The following is a 19,839-nucleotide window of genomic DNA, read 5'->3' as shown; positions in this document are numbered from 1 at the left end:
TGCACTATTTTAAATATATTTAAAACAGTATGCCGAACAGATAAAAAAATAAAATAAGATTTTCATTTTTCTCTTATTTATTTATTTTTTATGTCCCTTTAAAGACAGTGTGACGATTAAATTGTTTTTTGGTAAACGTTTATTTCAGTCTTAAAAAATGAAAAGAAGAGAAAAAACTGGGTATGAATGCGTCTTTTTCCCTCACCTCTGATTGGCTCGTTTACCGGAAGTAAACATCACCTGACCTGAGTCACTCAGCTGATCCTCCGTAGACATCTTTTACTGTCACGACCGCTGCGGTGATTCAAAGCCCTTCCTCGGTGATTCCCGGTATGTTCAAAACACTTTTTAACACCAAAACAGTTCGTTTTGGCTCTTTTTGCTCTGATGGACGACGTCTTTATTCCACCGTGTGTTTATTTCACCTATTTTATGTCTTTTTGGTTCTTTAGGCCCTGAAACAGCTGTGACCATGGCGCTCAGCGATGCGGACGTTCAGAAACAGGTAATATAAATATATATAACTATAAATCTAAATATATAACACTGCAATCATTAGCTCTGATCGTTAAACCCTCCATCCGTCACAGAAACCCTGGAACCTTTATCTGTACACTTCATTTTAAACCTTCCATCCTTCACATTAAACCACAGAAACCTTCACAGTGAGACACAAACAGAAGGTGTCGGTTTCCATCCATCCCATAATGCTCAGTTTTGCCTTTAAAAAACGTTTAAATATAAATATTCAGTGTATTTCCCTGTGGTCACATGATGAACATGGATTCTGTGATGAGGAACAAGTTCCTGTTTCATTTTCTGGCTTTGGAGTCATCAAGGACACACACACACACACACACACACACACACGAAAAATACAAATTTTGGTGCAAAAATAATAATAATAATAAAAAAAAAAGCACAGTATAAATGAGTTATCTTTGAAACTGATGTTTTAAGCATGATAGTTTTTGCCAGAAATCACACATTTGTTCATTAATTTGTGTTTCATCAGAGTTAAATTCACTCTCAAAAGAGGTAAATTTAAAAAAAAAAAAAAAAGGTATTTACATTACAATAGTTCAGTTCAGTCGCCATTTGCAGTATAAAAACCACATTGAAAGATGAGGTGCAAAGAGGTCAGAGTACCCTATCAACACTAGTACATGATAGAAAAACAAGTTAAAAAAACAAAACAAAAACAAATGCCACATAAATAAAATACAATGTATAAAAATACTGTACAATAAATAAGTACAGTCATGAACATTTCAGTGTTAACCCACTTTGTCCCTTCAAAACAGGGAAGGAGCAATAAAAAAAAATGTAATTAAGTAAATTATAATACAAAATATGATAGTATTAATAAAACAAAATTAAATTAAATAGAAAATAGTATGTAAATACAGTAAATAAAAGAAAAGAACGAAAAGAAAAAAACAACACAAGATGGCTCTAACATTCAAGAAATCAAAGGAAACCCATAACAACGTGTGCTCTATTTATTTTATTAGATGTCTATGCTGGTAACTCCTGAAATGGGACTGCAGGAGCAAATTTTGCAGCGCCACCAGGAATAAGACGTGTTGTAAATGAAGGGATGAGTGTGTGGAGGGAGGGAGAACATCTCTGTGGTAATAATGTGAGAAATGTCTCACTGCAGTGACTGAAAGCAGCACATGAGTTTTTATTAGTGAGATTGTGTTCAGTGAAAAAACATAAACACTCAGATTTAGTGTCATCTGAGGGGAAGGTTTGACATCAGGAGACGCCGTTGGTATCGTTTTGTGCTGACTGTGTGGTTTCAGGTGAGGATGTAAACTGTGTTTATTTCATTCCTCTACAGATCAAACACATGATGGCCTTCATCGAGCAGGAAGCCAATGAGAAGGCCGAGGAGATCGACGCAAAGGTGTGAGAACGAGTGGATGAAGGAGAGGACATGATGATGATGTAGGGCGACTTTGACGCATTCCCCCTGAGTAAAGCAGTGCTCTGCATCAGTGCAGTACCATGGAAGTGTGCGAGGATCAGTGTTTTTTCTGATCCCAGGGCCACAGAATAAAATAATGACCAATCAGAACCATTCATAGACAAGACAAATGTTTACATATGTGTTTTTGTTGTCATTGTGTTTCTGTAGTCCCTTGGTAAGTTTTTGTTGTGATTTTGTGTACTTTTATAGTCATTTTGTGTATTTTTGCTATATTGTGAGTTTTTATTTTCTATGTGTATTTTCATAGTCATTTTGTGTGTTTTTGTTGTCATTTTGTGTATTTTTGTGTATTTAAATAGTCATTTTGTGAGTTTTTGATGTAATTTTGTGTATTTAGTCATATTGTGAGTTTTTGTTATTTTGTGTGTTTTAATAGTCATTTTGTGAGTTTCTGTCATTTTGTGTTTAAATAGTCATTTTGTGAGTTTTTGTTGTCATTTTGTGTTTCTGTCATCCTTTTGTGAGTTTTTGTTATGATTTTGTGTACTTTCATAGTCAGTTTGTGAGTTTTTATTGTCATTCTATGTATTTTAGTGAGGTTTTGTTTTAATTTTGGAAATTTTCATAGTTATTTTGTGTGTTTTTGAAACCACTTTGTGTACTTTAGCAGTCAGTGAATTGACTATGTTTTATTATTATTTTGTGTGTTTGTGGTGTTATTTTGTGTTGTCTTTTTGCATATTTTGCAAGGAGGTTTTGTTTTTTCCTGCCGTTTTTCTGTGTTTGTCTGTGAACAGTAACTCAAAAACTAATGAATGGATTTCGTTGACATTTTCAGTAAATATCCAAAACAGGATAAGGAATAAGTGATTAGATTTTGGAGGGGATCTGGATCAATATAACTGATCCTGTAACGGTTTTTAAAAAATCAATGATTCCCTATGTGCAGCTCCTTGAGTGGGTTTTATATATCTTTTAATTTCATATGTCTGTGTTAAAGATGTGATGCTGACATAGAGCGAGATTCGTCAGTTTGCGACACATTCAGCCACTCATTTGTAGTCGGAGGCACAAAGGACACTTTCCTCTTTCCTCCATTTTCCAGTAAAATCTCGATCATGACTTATTTAAACGTTATATAATTATATGTAGTCCTGCCGGTTTATGTTCCGTGTTAGATAAGTGTTCACGTACAGCTACAAATAAAGTAACCTTTAAACCTTGTGATCTGACCTAATAAGATCAAAATCTCCTCTTTTGTTTTCCAGGTAAACAAGATAAAAAATAAAGTGATTAAATGATCAAACTCAGCAGTTTTTCCGTCCTTAAAAGCCTTTTTCATTAGTCTGAGTTGTTTAACTCAATCACTTGTGAGGAATCGCTCTGACAAGGCTTCATTGTTCAGCTGTAATCTACAACGTCGTATTAGGGCCACATGAAAATAAAAAGAAATCTGAGCACTATGAGATTAAAGTTGTAATATTTTCAGAATAAAGCCGTCATTTATTAGATTAAGGACTTATTATTTTGGAATCAAAGTTGTAATGTTTTGAGAATAGTGGTAATTTAACGAAAATAAAGCCGTTTCTTAAAGAACTCAACTAACACAGATAGCCCTGACGACGACCACTTCCAGTCAGTTCCTCCTCCACATAAGAGACTATTTGCTCCAAATCAGTCTGATTTATTTATTTTTTTTGTCAGGAACAAACGTTTTAAAGTGACTCTGCAAAGTTTCTTTAAAGTCGTTGAACTGATGTGTGGTGATGATGGGCTAAAAGGCTCAAATTTCACCATGTGTGAAACCTAAAGAGAAAAATAATCTCACTAAATGTTCTGCATTCTCCGTAACGCACGAGTGACCACAACACAGACAAGATCCTGTTTGTATTCCAATTTTATTCTCATCAAATTAAGACTTTATGAATTTAATCGTGAAATATAAATGACTTTAATCTCATAGAATTAAGTTTTTATTAAGAAAAAACTTTATTCTTGAAATATTACGTCTTTTTTATCTCGTAGTGCCCAGATTTATTATTTATTATTTAGTGTGGCCCTAATACGCCGTCGCAGTAATCCAATGACCCTCTTTTTTTTTATTTCATCCACTGGGATCTGAGTGTGTTCTGCTTCCACTGAGCTGAACTATGTCTCCCCCTGCAGGCAGAGGAAGAGTTCAACATCGAGAAGGGACGTCTGGTCCAAACCCAGAGGTTGAAGATCATGGAGTACTACGAGAAGAAGGAGAAGCAGATCGAGCAGCAGAAGAAAATGTGAGTTACGGAAAAATCGAAACCATTTTTTTCTCAACCTTTGGGTCGGAACCCCAAGTGGAGTCGGCTGGAGTTTAAATAGGGTCACCTGAAATGTCTAGTAATTGATTAAAAAAAAAAAAACATTACTGATTAGAAATACATTTTAAAAATTAATTTTTAAAAATTAAAACAACATACAATCTTAAACAACTGTATTCTATACTTTCACTTTGTAAAATATACATCTAGTACTTATTAATAATAATAACAATAATAATAATAATAATAATAAAAATGATAATAAAATACAGTTAACAGACATTTCTCAGCTGGCACCACTCGTCACTAATCCTGACTACTTTGTATTTGTAATAGGGTGAAAGATATTTTATAAAATATTCATCATTGGGCAAGGTTTGTATGAATGTTATGATGGAAATAAAAATAGAAATACTTATAAATCTTATACAGGACTATAATATAAACTAAAATAAAGCATAAAATACATTTTAATAGATTTAGAGTAATGTTTTCTAAACAGCGATCATGGCCAGACAGTTGCACCATGTAATATTTTGACACTTTGAATAATAGAAACATTTACAGATGTAATTTAATAAGTAACATGTAAAAAATAAATCAAAAAAGGAATTCTAGAAAAAAATGTCTTAATGGTCGCAGAAACTCTTGATGTCAAAATGGGGTCACGATCCAAAAACCGTTCACTGATGTAAACCGTGTCGAACCTCCTGCTTCAGACACAACTTCCTGTTTGTGTTTCAGTCAAATGTCCAACCTGATGAACCAGGCCCGGCTGAAGGTGCTGAAGGCCCGTGACGACATGATCTCAGTGAGCGGCAGCTGTCCTCCCACCCATGATGAAACATTGCTGAATGATGAAGCATTTAAAGTTAAACTCTGATGTTTCCTCAGGAAATGCTGAACGAGGCTCGTCAGCGACTCGCTAACGTAGCCAAAGACCCGGCTCGCTACACCGCCCTGCTGGACGGACTCATCCTGCAGGTAACTCACACTCAACAGATAAGACAAATACTCTTAAATACTCATTGTTCTACTTAAATAGCTTTGTTTGTAGGTATCTGTACTTTGAGTTTAGATTTGACAACTACAGAAACATCCACATGTGAGAATAAGAATCTTTTATTGTTATTTGTAGAAACAACTAAACACACAAAATGTATTTGAGAAGGTAAAACTACACAAAAACAAAGTTACAGGAAAATGTACAAAAAGACAATAATAATACACAAAAGAAAAATAAAATGAGTACAAATCTACAAATAATTATGCCAAAAATGCTCAAGAAAACAAATAAATACAAAAAATATACAGTGAATCCAAAAACATACAACATTTCAAGAAACTACAGATAATGAATCCAAAAAGACAACAATGCCACACAATACAACAAAAAGACAAAACAACGATAAAATGCACAAATATGACAGAAAAACATACAAAGCAACAAAATATACAAAACAATTCCAAAAACACACAAAATAACAAAAAACCAACCGCCAAAGCAAATTTAGGATGATAAAAATATATACAAAATGATCAAAAATACACAAAACAAATCCAACACGCGAAAGAAAACAATGTCACACAATACAAAATGCAATACAAAAAATGACAAAAACACTAAACAACAAAAATATGCAAAATGACTCAGAAAACACGATGACATAAAAAAATGACACTGTTACACGACAACACTGCCTGTTGTTTTTCAAACATACAATGTTTAAAAAACATTGTATGTTTCTAACTAAAAGTTGGAAAACGATCTGCAATCAGGTTTAAACAAAACCCCAAAACACTAGTTTTAGTTATTAAAGTTAAGGTTTTTTTGCTTTTTTACTTTGACCTGAGTAATGAAAGGTGAGGCAGCTCTAGTGTGTGTACAGACCCTGATGTGAGGGTTGTGTACACACAGTTGTGTAAGGAGTGTGTTTGTGTGTTTTAGGGTTTCTATCAGCAGCTGGAGCCCAAACTGATCGTACGCTGCCGTAAACAGGACCTACAGCTGGTCCAGGTGAAATTTCTACAAATGTTTAAACAAATCCATCAAATTGTTCTAATAAATGCATTTAGGTAAGTAATGAATGTTAAAATGGGTGGTAAAGTGTGTTTTTTTTTTTTTTTTACAGGCCTCCATCCAGAAGAACATTCCCATCTACAAAGCAGCGGTGAAAACCAACCTGGAAGTTCGCATCGACCAGGACAACTTCCTGTCCCCAGACGTGTAAGAAACCAGGAAATCACCATAAGAATCCAAATCAACTCACATCCATTGGTTTTAACTCCTACGTCTAACATCCGTGAGGTTTCTTTGCTCTTTAGGTCTGGAGGGATTGAGATCTACAACGGAGATGGAAAGATTAAGGTTTCCAACACGTTGGAGAGTCGACTGGAACTGATGGCTCAGCAGGTAGTGGAAGTCATACTGTCTTTTTATGAGCTTTTCTTTAGTTTCTTTGTGTTCCTCTGACAGCGCAGAGTTAAACAGAGGTCAGCTATACATGGCAGCAGTCGCTCCAGTCACAATCTATTGTTGGCGTTTGGATTGAATTACAGTGTAATGTGGAGAGCAGTTGTTTACAGACTTTAGTTTGAATAAATGAGATTAGCCTCATTCTGGATTCACCTTCAACGTTTCCACGTGAGGACTCGTTTGTCACGCCATTGAGAAGAGGATGTTTTACCTTTCCTGCTCAAGTGAGGTTAGCATGTAGCAAGCAACCAAAGGACGCTAATGATAACAACAACAGGCTGCAACATCAATTGGGAATCATTACTCTTAGAATCGTCTCAATGATTTACACATTATTATTATTTACAGTTGGTTTTTTAACAGTTGAAAAGCATTCTGCTGCTATCTGTCAGATTGGTGGGGAAGTGCTTTATTAATGACAGAAAAAACATTTATTAAGCATAAAATCTGCCCTTAAATCTTGAAAAATGTACTTATTAGTAGATCTATGTTTAACAAAGTGCATTATTACGCACCATATTCATTTTATTGCTTTTTCAAAATGGGACTACTTAACAGTTTTAGAACCTGTGTTTTGCCATCTTGAAATCACATGATTGATGACGTCACACGGCCCCACTGCCTGTAAACATCACAATGTTTTTCTACTGGAGTGAAACAATGTCTGCTTTTTAGATCATTTAGCAGCTTTTTTGCTCAGAATACCAACTTGTGCTGCTTTTGGTTGCTCTAAAAAATCAGGAAAAGTTAAAGATGTCGATTTAAACCTCTTTTGTTTACAGAAAGAGGATCAAAACATAGTCGAGACTGGAAAAAATCTGACCGCAGGGCTTGACACTTCCAACTCTGCGGTTTGGTAGTAGACAATGAAGCAGAGAAGAACAGCTCTCTTAAGGACTGTTGAAGGCAAACTGTTCGAACTGTCGCTCTCTGCGGTCACAGATTTATTGTTTTTAATCCTTTCGGTAAACAAGAGGTTTACATTAGCATCTTTAACTTTTTCTGATTTTTCTAGAGCAACCAAAAGCAGCACGAGTTGGTATTTTGACCAAAAAAGCTGCTAAATGATCTAAAAATCAGGCTGAATGTTTCACTCCAATAGAAAACAATGAGATGTTTACAGGCAGTGGGGCCGTGTGACATCATCAATCACATAATTTCAAGATGGAGGAACACAGGCTCTAAAACTGTGAAGTAATCCCATTTTTAAAAGGCAGATAAATGAATATGGTGCATAGTGATTCGTTTTACTAGGAATGTATCTTCTAATAAGTATATTTCAAAGATTCATTTATAGCTTTATCACTGCTTTGATTTTGGTTGTTAGCTTAGCTTGTAGCTACGTTCTAAATGAGTGGTGGATAATATGGTAGCATTAAATCATAGGCAGTGTAGTGATGTAGAAACTTTATTGACATTAACTCAAATGTGTTTAATAATTACATATGCTGCCCTCTGCTGGCCAGTATTAAACATCACATTTCTATTGGAGAATAAACATACAGAAATTCCTCCTTGGGATGAATAAAGGTTATTATCTTATAAATTAATGTAATGAAATGGTGAAGCAGACAGATTTCAGTCCCTGCAGGATTTTAGTGAACAATTTCTATTTAATTTAAGGAAAATAGCAGGAAATCTGAAAAAATGTAGTCTTTTTTAACACTTTGAGATTAAAAATGACTGCAGTCATGTGATGTGAGCATGGGGGAAACTGTGAGTTCTGCAAATATTGTAAAGTTTCATTGAATTTAGGATTAGATTAAAGTTTGACACGTGACTTTAATAAAAGGAAGAATAAGGATTTCTTCTTCTACCAAAGAGAATGTGAATAATTCAAATTTAATCACAGAAAATGACTTGCTAATGGTTTCCCATTAACTGGAGATGATTCTAATAGTGATGAATGTGTTGTTGCAGATGATGCCAGAGATCCGAGTCGCTCTGTTTGGGGCAAACCCCAACCGCAAGTTTCTGGACTGAAGAACGTCAGCACAAACAGTCCTTTGTGTTTTTTACTTTGTCATTCCTTTTGTGTCAGTGAAATGGAAGTCATGATGTGTGTGTGTGTGTGTATGTGTGTGTGTGTGTGTGTGTGTGGTGTTGTACGGCTAACTACCATCTTTGTTTCCTTCCCATCGTGTGGCTGTGAGATCGAGCACAGCTTTGTAAAGTGAATTTATTCTTATTGCCTCCATCATTGAGATCTCACTCTGTGTATATGAGCTTTCATATTAATTTATGTGTGTGTGTGTGATTTATTATCGACTGTGTCTCAAACTGATGAAATGTTACAAATGTTATGCATCAATAAAAGAGGAAGTGCTCAGTGTGGGTGTGTTTTCAAGCAGCGGTCATTCATGCTTCAGTCATTAAGGCTGTCACATGGTGTCAGACAGAGACGCTTCAATTACAGCAGCTCTCAGTATTCTGTGGGCGCTGCACGGGCAGCAGGACGCCGTCCTACATGTGAGTGTTACCCTACTTTAAAACTTTATTTACCCTCAACCTTTCTGTCAATCAGCAGCAGCAGCCTTTAGTTGTTGGAATGTGAAGCATTCCCACTTTTAAATTCCAAATTCTTATTCTTCCGACCATATTTTGACCTGCTTTTACTGCCAATTCTTAACCGATCTACACCGTTCAGATATCAATATGTTCCACTGCTTAGTAACAATAATTCTATCTAATTTGTAAAATGCTTTGACTTTTAATCTAATATTAGGTTTCAGTCTTTTACTGTAAACTATACTTATTTATATTTAACTCGGAGACACAATTTTAGCACCAAAATGTATATTTTGTTATTTACAGATCTATCTACTTGACAAAATAAATGTATATTCATTTTTAAAGTGACTCTGTCATGCTCCATTCAAACCTTTATCGATTTGAACCATTCAAAGATCAAAATGTTCTGCTGCTTAGTGACAATATCTAATTTGTAAAATGCTAACTCTTACTTTTAATGTAATTTAAGGTTTTATGCCAATTAGGCTGCTTTTGCAATCGTTAAAATACTTCATTAGGTCTGCTAGAGTGGTAAAATGTTGCTAATCTTCCTCTTAAAACGATACTTTTAGTGGGAAAGCATAGCATTCATCCTTTTGCTTCCACAATGGATTGTATTACGTGTGCATAAATATTTTTGTTACAATAATGACCCCATATACATGTAACAAAATGCATTTGAACACTTTTGAATTCCAGAGGAATTTTATTTGTTTATTTTCAAGTCATTTCCAAATGACGCATTTTCCCACAACTAAAGGCTGCTGAATACTGAATTCTTTTTTATTCTTCCAACCATATTCTGACCTGCTAGTAACTGATCTACACCATTTAAATATTAAAATGTTCCACTCCGTAGTGGCAATGCTGCTATCTAATTTGTAAAATGCTAACCCTTTCACTTATAATGTAATATTAGGTTTTGTTTTTTTACTGTAAACTCATCTCTGCCAATAATGAACTCCGAGACAATTTTAGCACTGAAATGTTGTCAATTTTCTAATCTACAAACCTAAGCACATTGTACAGGTTGAACTCCGACAAAATACATTTATATTAAATTTCATTGAACTTGTAAAGACCTCTTTTATTGTAAATAACAGTTTTATGCGAATTAGCCTCTTTTGCAAGTCTTAGGGGCTTGATTAGGTCTGCTGAGTGTGACATGAACTTTGATGACAAACTGCTTTAATCCTGTAGCTAAAGCCACAATTTGTAGCTTCAAATATTGCTATAACCTTCCTCTTTCTTAAAATTAGGCTTTTAGTGGGAATGCTTAGCACAAGTCAGATGGATGAAAGTACAGACACAAGGATTGTGTTCCGCACACACGAATAGTTTTGTTACAATAATGGCCCCATTTTTATGTAGCAAATGCATTTGAACTCCAAGAGATTATACACTTGTTTATTTTCAAGTCATTTACAAATCATTAAGCTTTATTGAGCCACATAATGTGACTAAAAGCTTTCAGTTGACACAGGGCCATGCAGAACAAGGCCAGGCTCCCCTGCACCTCCTCCTTCCTGGTGCTGCTGTGGCTCCTGAGGCCGGCCCTCGGCGTACCCGACCCTGCTCAGAGGGAGCAGCTCATGCTGCAGGAGGCCTCGATGCAGACTGGAGGCCGTATGACGCTCACTGTGGCCGAGCAGAAGCTGGATGCACGTCTGCACCGTCTGAAGGAGCAGGAAATGAACAACATTCCCTTTCCTCCCGCTGTGCACTTCTTCAAGGCCAAGCCTCTCATCCAACAGAGTGAAGTGTTCAAGCTGCTGCACAGGATGCCCAAAGGTCAGCACACACACACTACTCTGAGATAGAGCTAGATAAGGTAGATCGCATCCTGCATGGCTCCTATTGACCGCCTGTGCAGCGGCTGTTTCATATTCCTTCCAAAAATCCATTTATTACTTTCGAAAACAAAAACGGTTTTCAGAAATATGTTGGTCAGTTTGTTTGTGTGTGTCTGTTTGGGTACACAATAACTTGAAAAGTTATGAGTGGATTTTGATGACATTTTCAGGATACGTTGATAATGGGACAAAGAACAGCTGGTTAAAATTTGGTGATGATATATATATATATATATATATATGTATCATCCATTTTCCCATCCACACTGTGGAACACTGGTGAACACTGATGATGTCATCAACAGTGATGTCACCAGTGTACGATCGTGTACACAAACAGACACACACAAACAGACTTCCGAAAAAACGTTTTTTTTTTTTTTGGAACAGTGTTTCCGTGGAGACGTACGGATCCGATCGGCCATTTTCGAAAGTCTGCGCTAAACAAGTGCTGGTTAATTTTTTTCATTATTTAGTCTTGATTTTTCTTATTATTTTTTGTCTTAATCTTTTTTTTTGTCTTGATTTTTTTTCTTTTTTTTTTTTAGTCAGCTTTGAGGTTTAATGAAGGCTGAATAGAATCTATGTATTGTTTAAACTGTAATGCAGTTTTTTGGAAGTAAATTTACATTTATAAATATACACAAGAGAGAAGCTATTCAGGATATATGTTCAAAATTATAATTTTTTCCCCCCAAAAAGTCACAGTGTCGGGGCATTGACCTTTGATGTGTTGCAGGTGGGGCCCTCCACATCCACAGCATGTCTCTGGTCAGTGTTGATTGGCTGGTGAAGAACGTCACCTACAGGCCTCACTGTTACATCTGCTTCACCTGGGACAACTCGGTCCGCTTCGTTTTCTCTGAGCGACAGCCGTTCCCTCGCTGGGACTGTTTCTACTGGCAGCTGCTGCAGACCCTCAGAGACAGGACAGGAGACCCCCACGCCTTTGATCTCAGGTGGACCAGCTTTATCAGGGCAGCTCTGATCATATGAGCCTCTTTCATTTTATACAGAGATCAGAATGTTCCTGGAATGAGACTTTAAAGCTTTCTACACTCTGGGACTGTAAAAACACACAGAACGACACAAAATTACTGAAAAAAAACACAAAAGCACAGAATACAGAAAATTACAAAAGATACACTAAAGGGCTGCAAAAAGACAGAGAATGATAAGAAAAGGACACAAAACAACTGTAAAAACTCACAAAAATGTACAAAATTACTGAAGATGGATTAAGGACTTCAAAAACGCACAGAACAACAAAAAAACACAAAATGACAGAAAACAACAAAAACGACTGAAAAAACTCACAAAACAGCAACATAAACAAACAAAATACAAAAAGTAACAAAAGATACATTAACAGACTGTAGAAACACAGAACAAGAAAAAAACAAAATCACTCACAAAACTACAACAAAAATATACAAAACACACAAAAAAACCCACTAAATTTCACACAAAAAAACACAGAACAAGAAAAAGACACGTACATAATAAGAAAAAAACAACTCAAACGACTGAAAAGAAACCTCATAAAACAACAAAATACACAAAAGATAACAAAAGGACTGCAGAAACACACAGAACGACAAGAAAAAGACACAAAACGACTGTAAAGACTCAAAAACGTACAAAGTACCACACAAAACAACTACATTACAAAAAACTAAAACACACAAGAAAATGACACAAAATTACAAAAGATACAATTAACGGACTGAAAAAACATACAGAACGACAATAAAAAGACAGAAAAACACAAAGGCCTTTTGTTCTTTCCTGTATTAATGCTCATTATTCTAAAGATGAATCCTGCTGACGCTGCTGTTTTGTTCCAGTTTAGTGCAGCAGCTCACACTGTTCACTGATGACCCAGAGGGTAAATATCCAAACCAGGACGTAGTGTGGGAGAAGTTTGAGAAATCCTTCATAGCAGCAGCTGGACTCATTAGCCACGCCCCTGTCCTGAGGGACTATCTCTACCAGGGTCTGGAGGAGCTGCACCAGGACAACATCCAGTACCTGGAGCTGAGGAGCGGACTCTCCAGGGTCTGTGTTTGAAGGGATGACTTTGTTTTCGCATCAACAGGAAGTGGATTCTTACTTGTGGTCACTTCCTGTGTTGCAGACGTATGAACTGGACGGATCCATTCATGATAAACTCTGGACTCTCAGAACATTTCAACAGGTTTCTAATAAGTTTAAACTGGATCATCCGGAGTTCTTCGGTGCTCGGATCATCATCTCTGTTCACAGGTAACATCGACGTGATCACAACTATAGATAAACTGATGGCACACAGTTATTGATTATTATTACACAACATTTACAGAGTGGAAAAGATGTGTGGATTAGATTAAAGACAGAAGAAGCTTTACTGAGTGTGTAAAGTTTAAATTAGCTCCTAACGAGGTTAGCGTAGCTTTAGATCACTCATATCTAACTTAATCCGGCCCTTTAGAGCATCCAATGTGAAAAAGACAGAAAAAACATGACTCATTGTGTAAATCACGGGTTTTCAAACTTGGACTCAGGACCCCATTTTGGGTCGCGAGACACTGGTACGCCAACTAGACCAAACTTACCATATTTTAACCTATTTTACGTAGCATATTTTTGCTACATTACTCATTTCTGACACTTCTCCATCATATTTCAATGACTTTTGATCGCTTTTTTTTTTCCCACTTTTAAGATATTTCCACCACTTTTCCATCTAATGTCACATTTTTTTTTTTACCACTTTTTCTCTCTGTTTGTGTCCACTCGAATTTGCAACTTTTAACCAATTTCTATGATTTTTAAAATCCCATTTCACCGCTTTTGGTCACTTTTAACCCATTTTATTTCTGATTAAAACAAGGATTTACATTTTTAAGAGGACTATGTAATAGTTAACATTCCTGGATAACAGTGGATATTATTCAGATAAATAAATAAATGTGGTTATCACAGATTCATAGAACAATGGACCATCATTTTACTGACTTTATGGATGGACCCCAAAAATCTCTCCCCTTTATTCCCCCTTATAGATGACCCTGTCTCCACATGACTGTTCTTCAATGTTCATGTCTGTGTTCAACCACATTCAGATACAGTGGGGGTCTCTGGAAGCTTTATTTTGGGGGTCATGGGCTGAAAAGGTTGAGAACCACTGGTCTAAATTACACAAATTCAATGACACTCCAAGGGCTCAGTTTCACTAGAACTGTAGCTACTGTATATCAGTCACTTATTGCTTAGAATATTGTCAGTGCCTTACACATGTGTAGGGGAACAAGGGGTTTAAAAAAAAAAGTGAATATTAACTATTATTATCACATTAACATTTGCCGAGGTGTCATCCAGGATTGAGTTATAGTGTTATTATAGTGTTATAGTGTCCTGATCACTTGTCAAACTATGATGTACTCTTTGTCTTCTATAGAAAAGCAACATGAACCAAAGACAAATTGTGTCTGTGCGTGTGTGTGTGTGTGTGTGTGTGTGTGTGTGTGTGTGTGTGTGTGTGTGTGTGTGTGTGTGTGTGTGTGTGTGTGTGTGTGTGTGTGTGTGTGTGTGTGTGTGTGTGTGTGTGTGTGTGTGTGTGTGTGTGTGTGTGTGTGTCTCCTCAGGGCTCTGGGTGTATCTGAGGTCAAAGCAGCGGTGAAAGAAGCCATTGAGCTCCAAAGAGAATTTCCTGAAGTTGTTGCAGGATTTGATTTGGTCAGAAGAGATGGTGTTTCGGAAGTGACTGTTTGTTTTCACCAGTATGTCCAGTGTGGTATCCATGGTAACGGTATGGGTGGTTTCAGGTGGGCAGGGAGGACAGTGGGCGTAGTCTGTGGTACTTCAGGGAGGCTCTGTCTCTGCCGGCTGAACTAGGAGTCACGCTGCCATTCTTCTTCCACGCTGGAGAAACAGGTGAGAGGAAAAAACAGGAATACTGAACCTTAAAAGAAAACTGTGTATGTTTTGTGTTTGTGCAGATGATGAAGGCACAGATGTGGATCAGAACATTCTAGACGCTCTGCTCTTTAACACCACGCGTATCGGACACGGCTTCGCTCTGCCTCACCATCCCATCGCCAAAGAACTTTCCAGAAGAAGGAACGTAGCTGTGGAGCTTTGTCCGATCTCAAACCAGGTGAGAAGAACCAGAGGTAGGCAACTATTATCACAGCAGGGCCACAAAAATGTGTTTGTTTAATTGGAGGGTCACATGATCAACACTCATATCAGCATTTAAAATAATGAGAGATATGAGCTTTAATACAGGGGAAAACAAAGGGTTTTTATTGTCATTTTGTGTGATTTTCTTTTTGGGAGTAATTTTAAATCACAAATTCAAACATAAATATTGGCATCAATGCAAATGAATATACTTAAAAAACACAACATTTCAACAGAATTATTTGAAAGTAGAACTTTACAATTATTCAAGTTTAGTTTCATTGAATTTGTCACAAATTCAATGAAACTCTACAATATTTGCAGGGGTTCATGGTTTTCCCCATGTTCATATAACATGATGGAAGTAAGTTTTACCCTGACATTGTAAAAGAAACCTCATTTTTCGACAAAATTTGCTCAGTTCTCAAATTTTTCGACAAAATTTACCCAAATTAAATAAATATAGTCACTGGTTATTGCTTCGATATTGTCTGTGCCTTATATACCACATACCTTTATCACATTTGGTTTGTTTGTCTTGTTTTTTCTGTGAGCATCATCCTGTTTGACCTCTGGTTTGACCTCTGCAGGTCCTGAGGCTGGTCTCAGATCTCAGGAATCATCCCGCGGCCACGCTGATGTCCGAGGGCCACCCGTTGGTGATCAGCTCTGATGACCCGTCACTGTTTGGATCGTCTGGACTGTCCTACGACTTCTACCAGGCCTTTGTGGGCATCGGGGGCCTGAGGGCCAACCTGGGGACCCTGAAGGAGCTGGTTCTCAACTCCATCAGGTAAACAGTCACAATCAAACATTGGACTGAACACACGGCATAAGTTATGTTGATTGTAGTTTTCAACCTTCAAACTAAAAACAAACAAAAGCAGCATTAAAACACTAAATTTATCACCCCCCAAAAAATGGAAAAAATGCTATTAAAGTATAAAATAATTTGTGCTAATTTCATTGGCGGGACATGACGTTAAAGGGGACATATCATGTTAAATCCACTTTTTTAGCCCTTAAATGCATTTTGTTGTATATTTAGAGTGCTTAGAAGTACAGAAAAGTTCAAATTAGTCTCTTCAGGTTCTCCGTAGATATCTTTATATTCTGTTTTGCTCATATTTTTCAATCTGTTTTGATTTTTCTATTCTCTATTACGTTTTTTGATCTATTACATCACAGTATTTGCAGCAGAACTGCCAAATTAGGGCATCAACTCCAGGTCCAACACTTCGAGCAATCCGCCATTTTTATTTCTCGCTTTTATTTTGTAGTCCAAGCTCAAGGATGCTGAAGTTACGAGAGGATAAGTCAAAATGTTGGGTTGTTGGATGTAGTAACCCACACGCTTCATTACACCGTCTCCCAGCATTAGAACCTTTTCAAAGTGTCTGGTTGAGTTTTATTTTTTATAGAAATGTACCACATCTGTGGGTAAGGTCATTATTGTGTGTGTGAAGCACTTCAAGGATGACTGCTTCATCAACCTCCACCAGTATAAAGAAGGATTTGTCTGATTGAGGGTTCAATTCCTTCTATCTTTGGAGACGATGAACAGAGCACTTCGGTAAGCTGTAAATAACGCTAAAAAGTGTGATAAGACGTCCCTGTCATTGTTTTGTTAGCATTAGCAGTTGCACCGTCTTCATATGTTAGCGCTGTGTGCTCGTTTTAATTTAATTTAAGTCTAAAGATTTCATTAGTCATTTCATTTTGCTGTTTTTGTCTTTGAAAAGACTGTATTAAAATGCATTTCGTGACGTTAGCTTGGCGCTAGCGTTAGTTCGGTGCTTGTGTTAGCTCACTTGTTAGGGTTCTGCAGGTCCATCATCTTCATTTTCATCTCACTCCACTGGGTCAGACTCTGGCTGGAACATGTAAGGCTGGATGGACAAGTCTAACGTTGTTGACATTTTGTAAATAACCTCTGAATAAAAAGTTTATGCGCCGCTACGTAGCCGTATCTCTTCTATCAAACTACAAAAATGGCCGAGCAGGGTGGAGTTGAACAGAGTGTCACCTGAAGAGGGGGCGGGGTATGGAGTGTCTCATTTGCATTTAAAGAGACAGCACCAAAACGAGTTGCTCTCAGAAGCACATCAGAAAAGGGTAGAAAAAGGGTGGAGCTATAATAATGAGGAATTCAGACCCAAGCATTGCAGTTCCGCTTTATATAGACCACAACTGTATGATTTATATGTAAAAAGGAAGGATTTAAAACCATGATATGTCCCCTTTAAACGAACCAATCAGAATTCATCCCTGTGGGAAGTCATGCTTACTAATTAATACTATTAAATTAATGTTTTGTCAGAAGATACATTTAATACAATTTAATATTTAAAATAGATACATTTATAATATAATTACATTACCAATCATGTTTAAATTAATTGGAATGACTCAATAATCAATTAAATTCAATCTTTTGGTTTAATATTTAATCTAGTTACTAATTAAATCAGATTAACTAATATTCAGATTTTAATTATCTATATACAGTGGGGCAAAGAGGTATTTAGTCAGCCGCCAATTGTGCAAGTTCTCCCACTTAAAAAGATGAGAAAGGCCTGTAATTTTCATTATAGATAAACCTCAACTATGACAAAAGAAAATCACATTGTAGGATCTTTAATGAATTTATTTGCAAATTAAGGTGGAAATTAAGTATTTGGACAATAGCAAAATTTCATCTCATTACTTTGTAAAGTACCCTTTGTTGTTTGTTTGTTTATTTTCTATTTCTTCATAATAAGTTATAACCAACTAAAAACAAATATAATCCAACAGTGTTGCCAAACATCTAATGTAAAAAAAATAAAAGCTTCTTTGTTCTGGTTCCTGTAGATTCAGCTCGCTGTCTGCTCAACAGAAAGAGACGAGTCAGAAAATGTGGCAGAAGAAATGGGACGTCTTCATTTCTGCCTGTTCATAACAAACCAGTGAACTGGTTTAATAAAGACTGGAAAGGCTCCGTGTGCTGGGTTCTAGAGAAGAATGGATGTTAAACCTCTAAAGTTTCTCCTCCGAACAAGCTTCACTTTCATTTTGCTGCTGAGGAAACTTTAATTCTAGGTTTTCAATCACTATTATTGATCAGGTGTGCTGTGTAAATGTCAAAGATGTGATATTTCCAATAATAAAGATATTTAATGCCAAAGAAAAAAATGGTTCAAACCAGTAAAATCGCAGCATACTATAACCCAATGGTTTTCAACCCGCAACCGCCAAAAAAAAGGTTCCTGAGACTGGGGACCCCCTCATGTGGAGACAGGGCCATCTATAATGGGGAATAAAGGAGAGAGATTTTTGGGGTCCATCCATAAAATCAGTAAAATGATGGTCCATTGTTCTATGAATCTGTGATAACCACATTTATTTATTCATCTGAATAATATCCACTGTTATCCAGGAACGTTTATTATTATTTGCGCTATATATAGTATATAGTCATCTTAAAGATGTAAATTCTTGTTTTAATCAGAAATAAAAATGATTAAATGTGACAAAAACTGGTGGGAAAAGTGGTAAAATGGGATTTAAAAATCACAGAAATTGGTCAAATTTGCAAATTAGTAATCATGAATGTATATGAAAAAAAAGTGGTCAAAAGTGTCAATATTGGAACATTTAGCAGGATCAATTAGTTAAAATTGGCAAAAATATGCATGAAATATGATGAAAAGTGGTTAAAAGTGACAAAAATGGGTCAACATAGCGCCATTAAATGGAAAATGCTGAAAATGTCTTGAAAGTGGAAAAAATGTGAGGAAAAGGCATTGAAATTTGCTGGAGAAGTGGGAGTAATGTAGCAAAAATGCAATAAAAGGAGCAAAAATATGGCAAGAAAAAGTGATGAGAATAGGTTAAAATATGGAAAGTTTGGTGTAGTTGCAGAAAAAGGGTAAAAATAAGCAAAAATAGGCTCAAATTGTTAAAAAAAAAATAGTCTTTAGAGTCATCTGAAGGCATCTGGCGACCCCCTCCCAGTTCCTCGCAACCTCAGATGGGGTCCTGACCCCAAGGTTGAGAACCCCTGTCCTAGTGGAAATGTCAATGCATTTCTGTATTTTTATTTTTATTTATCTAACTGCTTTATTGTTAACCTTTTCTCTTTGAATTGAAGTTGAAAATTATAATAGAAAACATTTTCTTCACAAAACCGCACCTTAATATGTAACTTTTTGTTGAAATTCAACATTTTCCACAGTTTAATCACTGCTTGTGTTCAGGGTAAAGAAGAAACACGCTGCTTTCAATAATGACAATTCAACCTTTTCCCCTTTATTTCAGTGCAAATCAGTAAAAGATCATTTGCACAACGTATCAAATAGTCTTTTACTTTAGGATTAAAACACTGTCAAAGATTTAGAAATGATTTGACATTTACAAACATTTCTACATCTGTGTGAAAAGCCTGAAGCAACTCCTCACAGTGGGAGGAGTTACAGAGCAAGGTTAACATAAGGCTCTGCTGCATCAAAGTATAAATGAATAAATACATTAAATACAATACTGTAGGTCGGGCTGGATATTCAGACCAAGGCTGTGTTGGAAATGTTCCACTGTGTACTATGATTGACCAACTCAATGAGT

At 36.3% G+C, this 19,839-nt stretch overlaps 2 protein-coding genes across 4 annotated transcripts; both read left to right on the top strand.

The window, feature by feature from the left end:
- Nucleotides 1–226: 226 nt before the first annotated feature.
- atp6v1e1b (ATPase H+ transporting V1 subunit E1b) lies at nucleotides 227–9,043 on the top strand. The gene is made up of 10 exons (XM_028448997.1): nucleotides 227–330; nucleotides 453–505; nucleotides 1,847–1,912; nucleotides 4,103–4,212; nucleotides 4,978–5,044; nucleotides 5,128–5,217; nucleotides 6,182–6,250; nucleotides 6,366–6,460; nucleotides 6,559–6,646; nucleotides 8,630–9,043. The coding sequence occupies exons 2-10, from the start codon at nucleotides 473–475 to the stop codon at nucleotides 8,690–8,692; spliced, it is 681 nt and encodes a 226-aa protein (XP_028304798.1). The 5' UTR covers nucleotides 227–330; nucleotides 453–472; the 3' UTR covers nucleotides 8,693–9,043.
- A 27-nt stretch (nucleotides 9,044–9,070) lies between these two features.
- ada2b (adenosine deaminase 2b) lies at nucleotides 9,071–18,540 on the top strand. 3 transcript variants are annotated; one of them, XM_028448995.1, is made up of 10 exons: nucleotides 9,071–9,178; nucleotides 10,695–11,011; nucleotides 11,813–12,032; nucleotides 12,921–13,131; nucleotides 13,211–13,338; nucleotides 14,700–14,790; nucleotides 14,880–14,988; nucleotides 15,054–15,211; nucleotides 15,828–16,030; nucleotides 18,091–18,540. In XM_028448995.1, the coding sequence occupies exons 2-10, from the start codon at nucleotides 10,708–10,710 to the stop codon at nucleotides 18,176–18,178; spliced, it is 1,512 nt and encodes a 503-aa protein (XP_028304796.1). In that variant the 5' UTR covers nucleotides 9,071–9,178; nucleotides 10,695–10,707; the 3' UTR covers nucleotides 18,179–18,540. The 3 variants fall into 3 exon arrangements, with proteins under 3 accessions (XP_028304796.1, XP_028304795.1, XP_028304797.1); XM_028448994.1 differs by having other exon boundaries at nucleotides 9,072–9,178; nucleotides 10,704–11,011; XM_028448996.1 differs by lacking the exons at nucleotides 9,071–9,178; nucleotides 10,695–11,011 and adding an exon at nucleotides 11,465–11,521.
- Nucleotides 18,541–19,839: the final 1,299 nt, after the last annotated feature.

Source organism: Gouania willdenowi, chromosome 6, assembly GCF_900634775.1.
Source record: "Gouania willdenowi chromosome 6, fGouWil2.1, whole genome shotgun sequence".
Lineage (NCBI taxonomy): Eukaryota > Metazoa > Chordata > Actinopteri > Blenniiformes > Gobiesocidae > Gouania > Gouania willdenowi.
The sequence above is the reverse complement of the archived record's forward strand: the minus strand, read 5'-3'. Positions and strand labels throughout refer to the sequence as shown.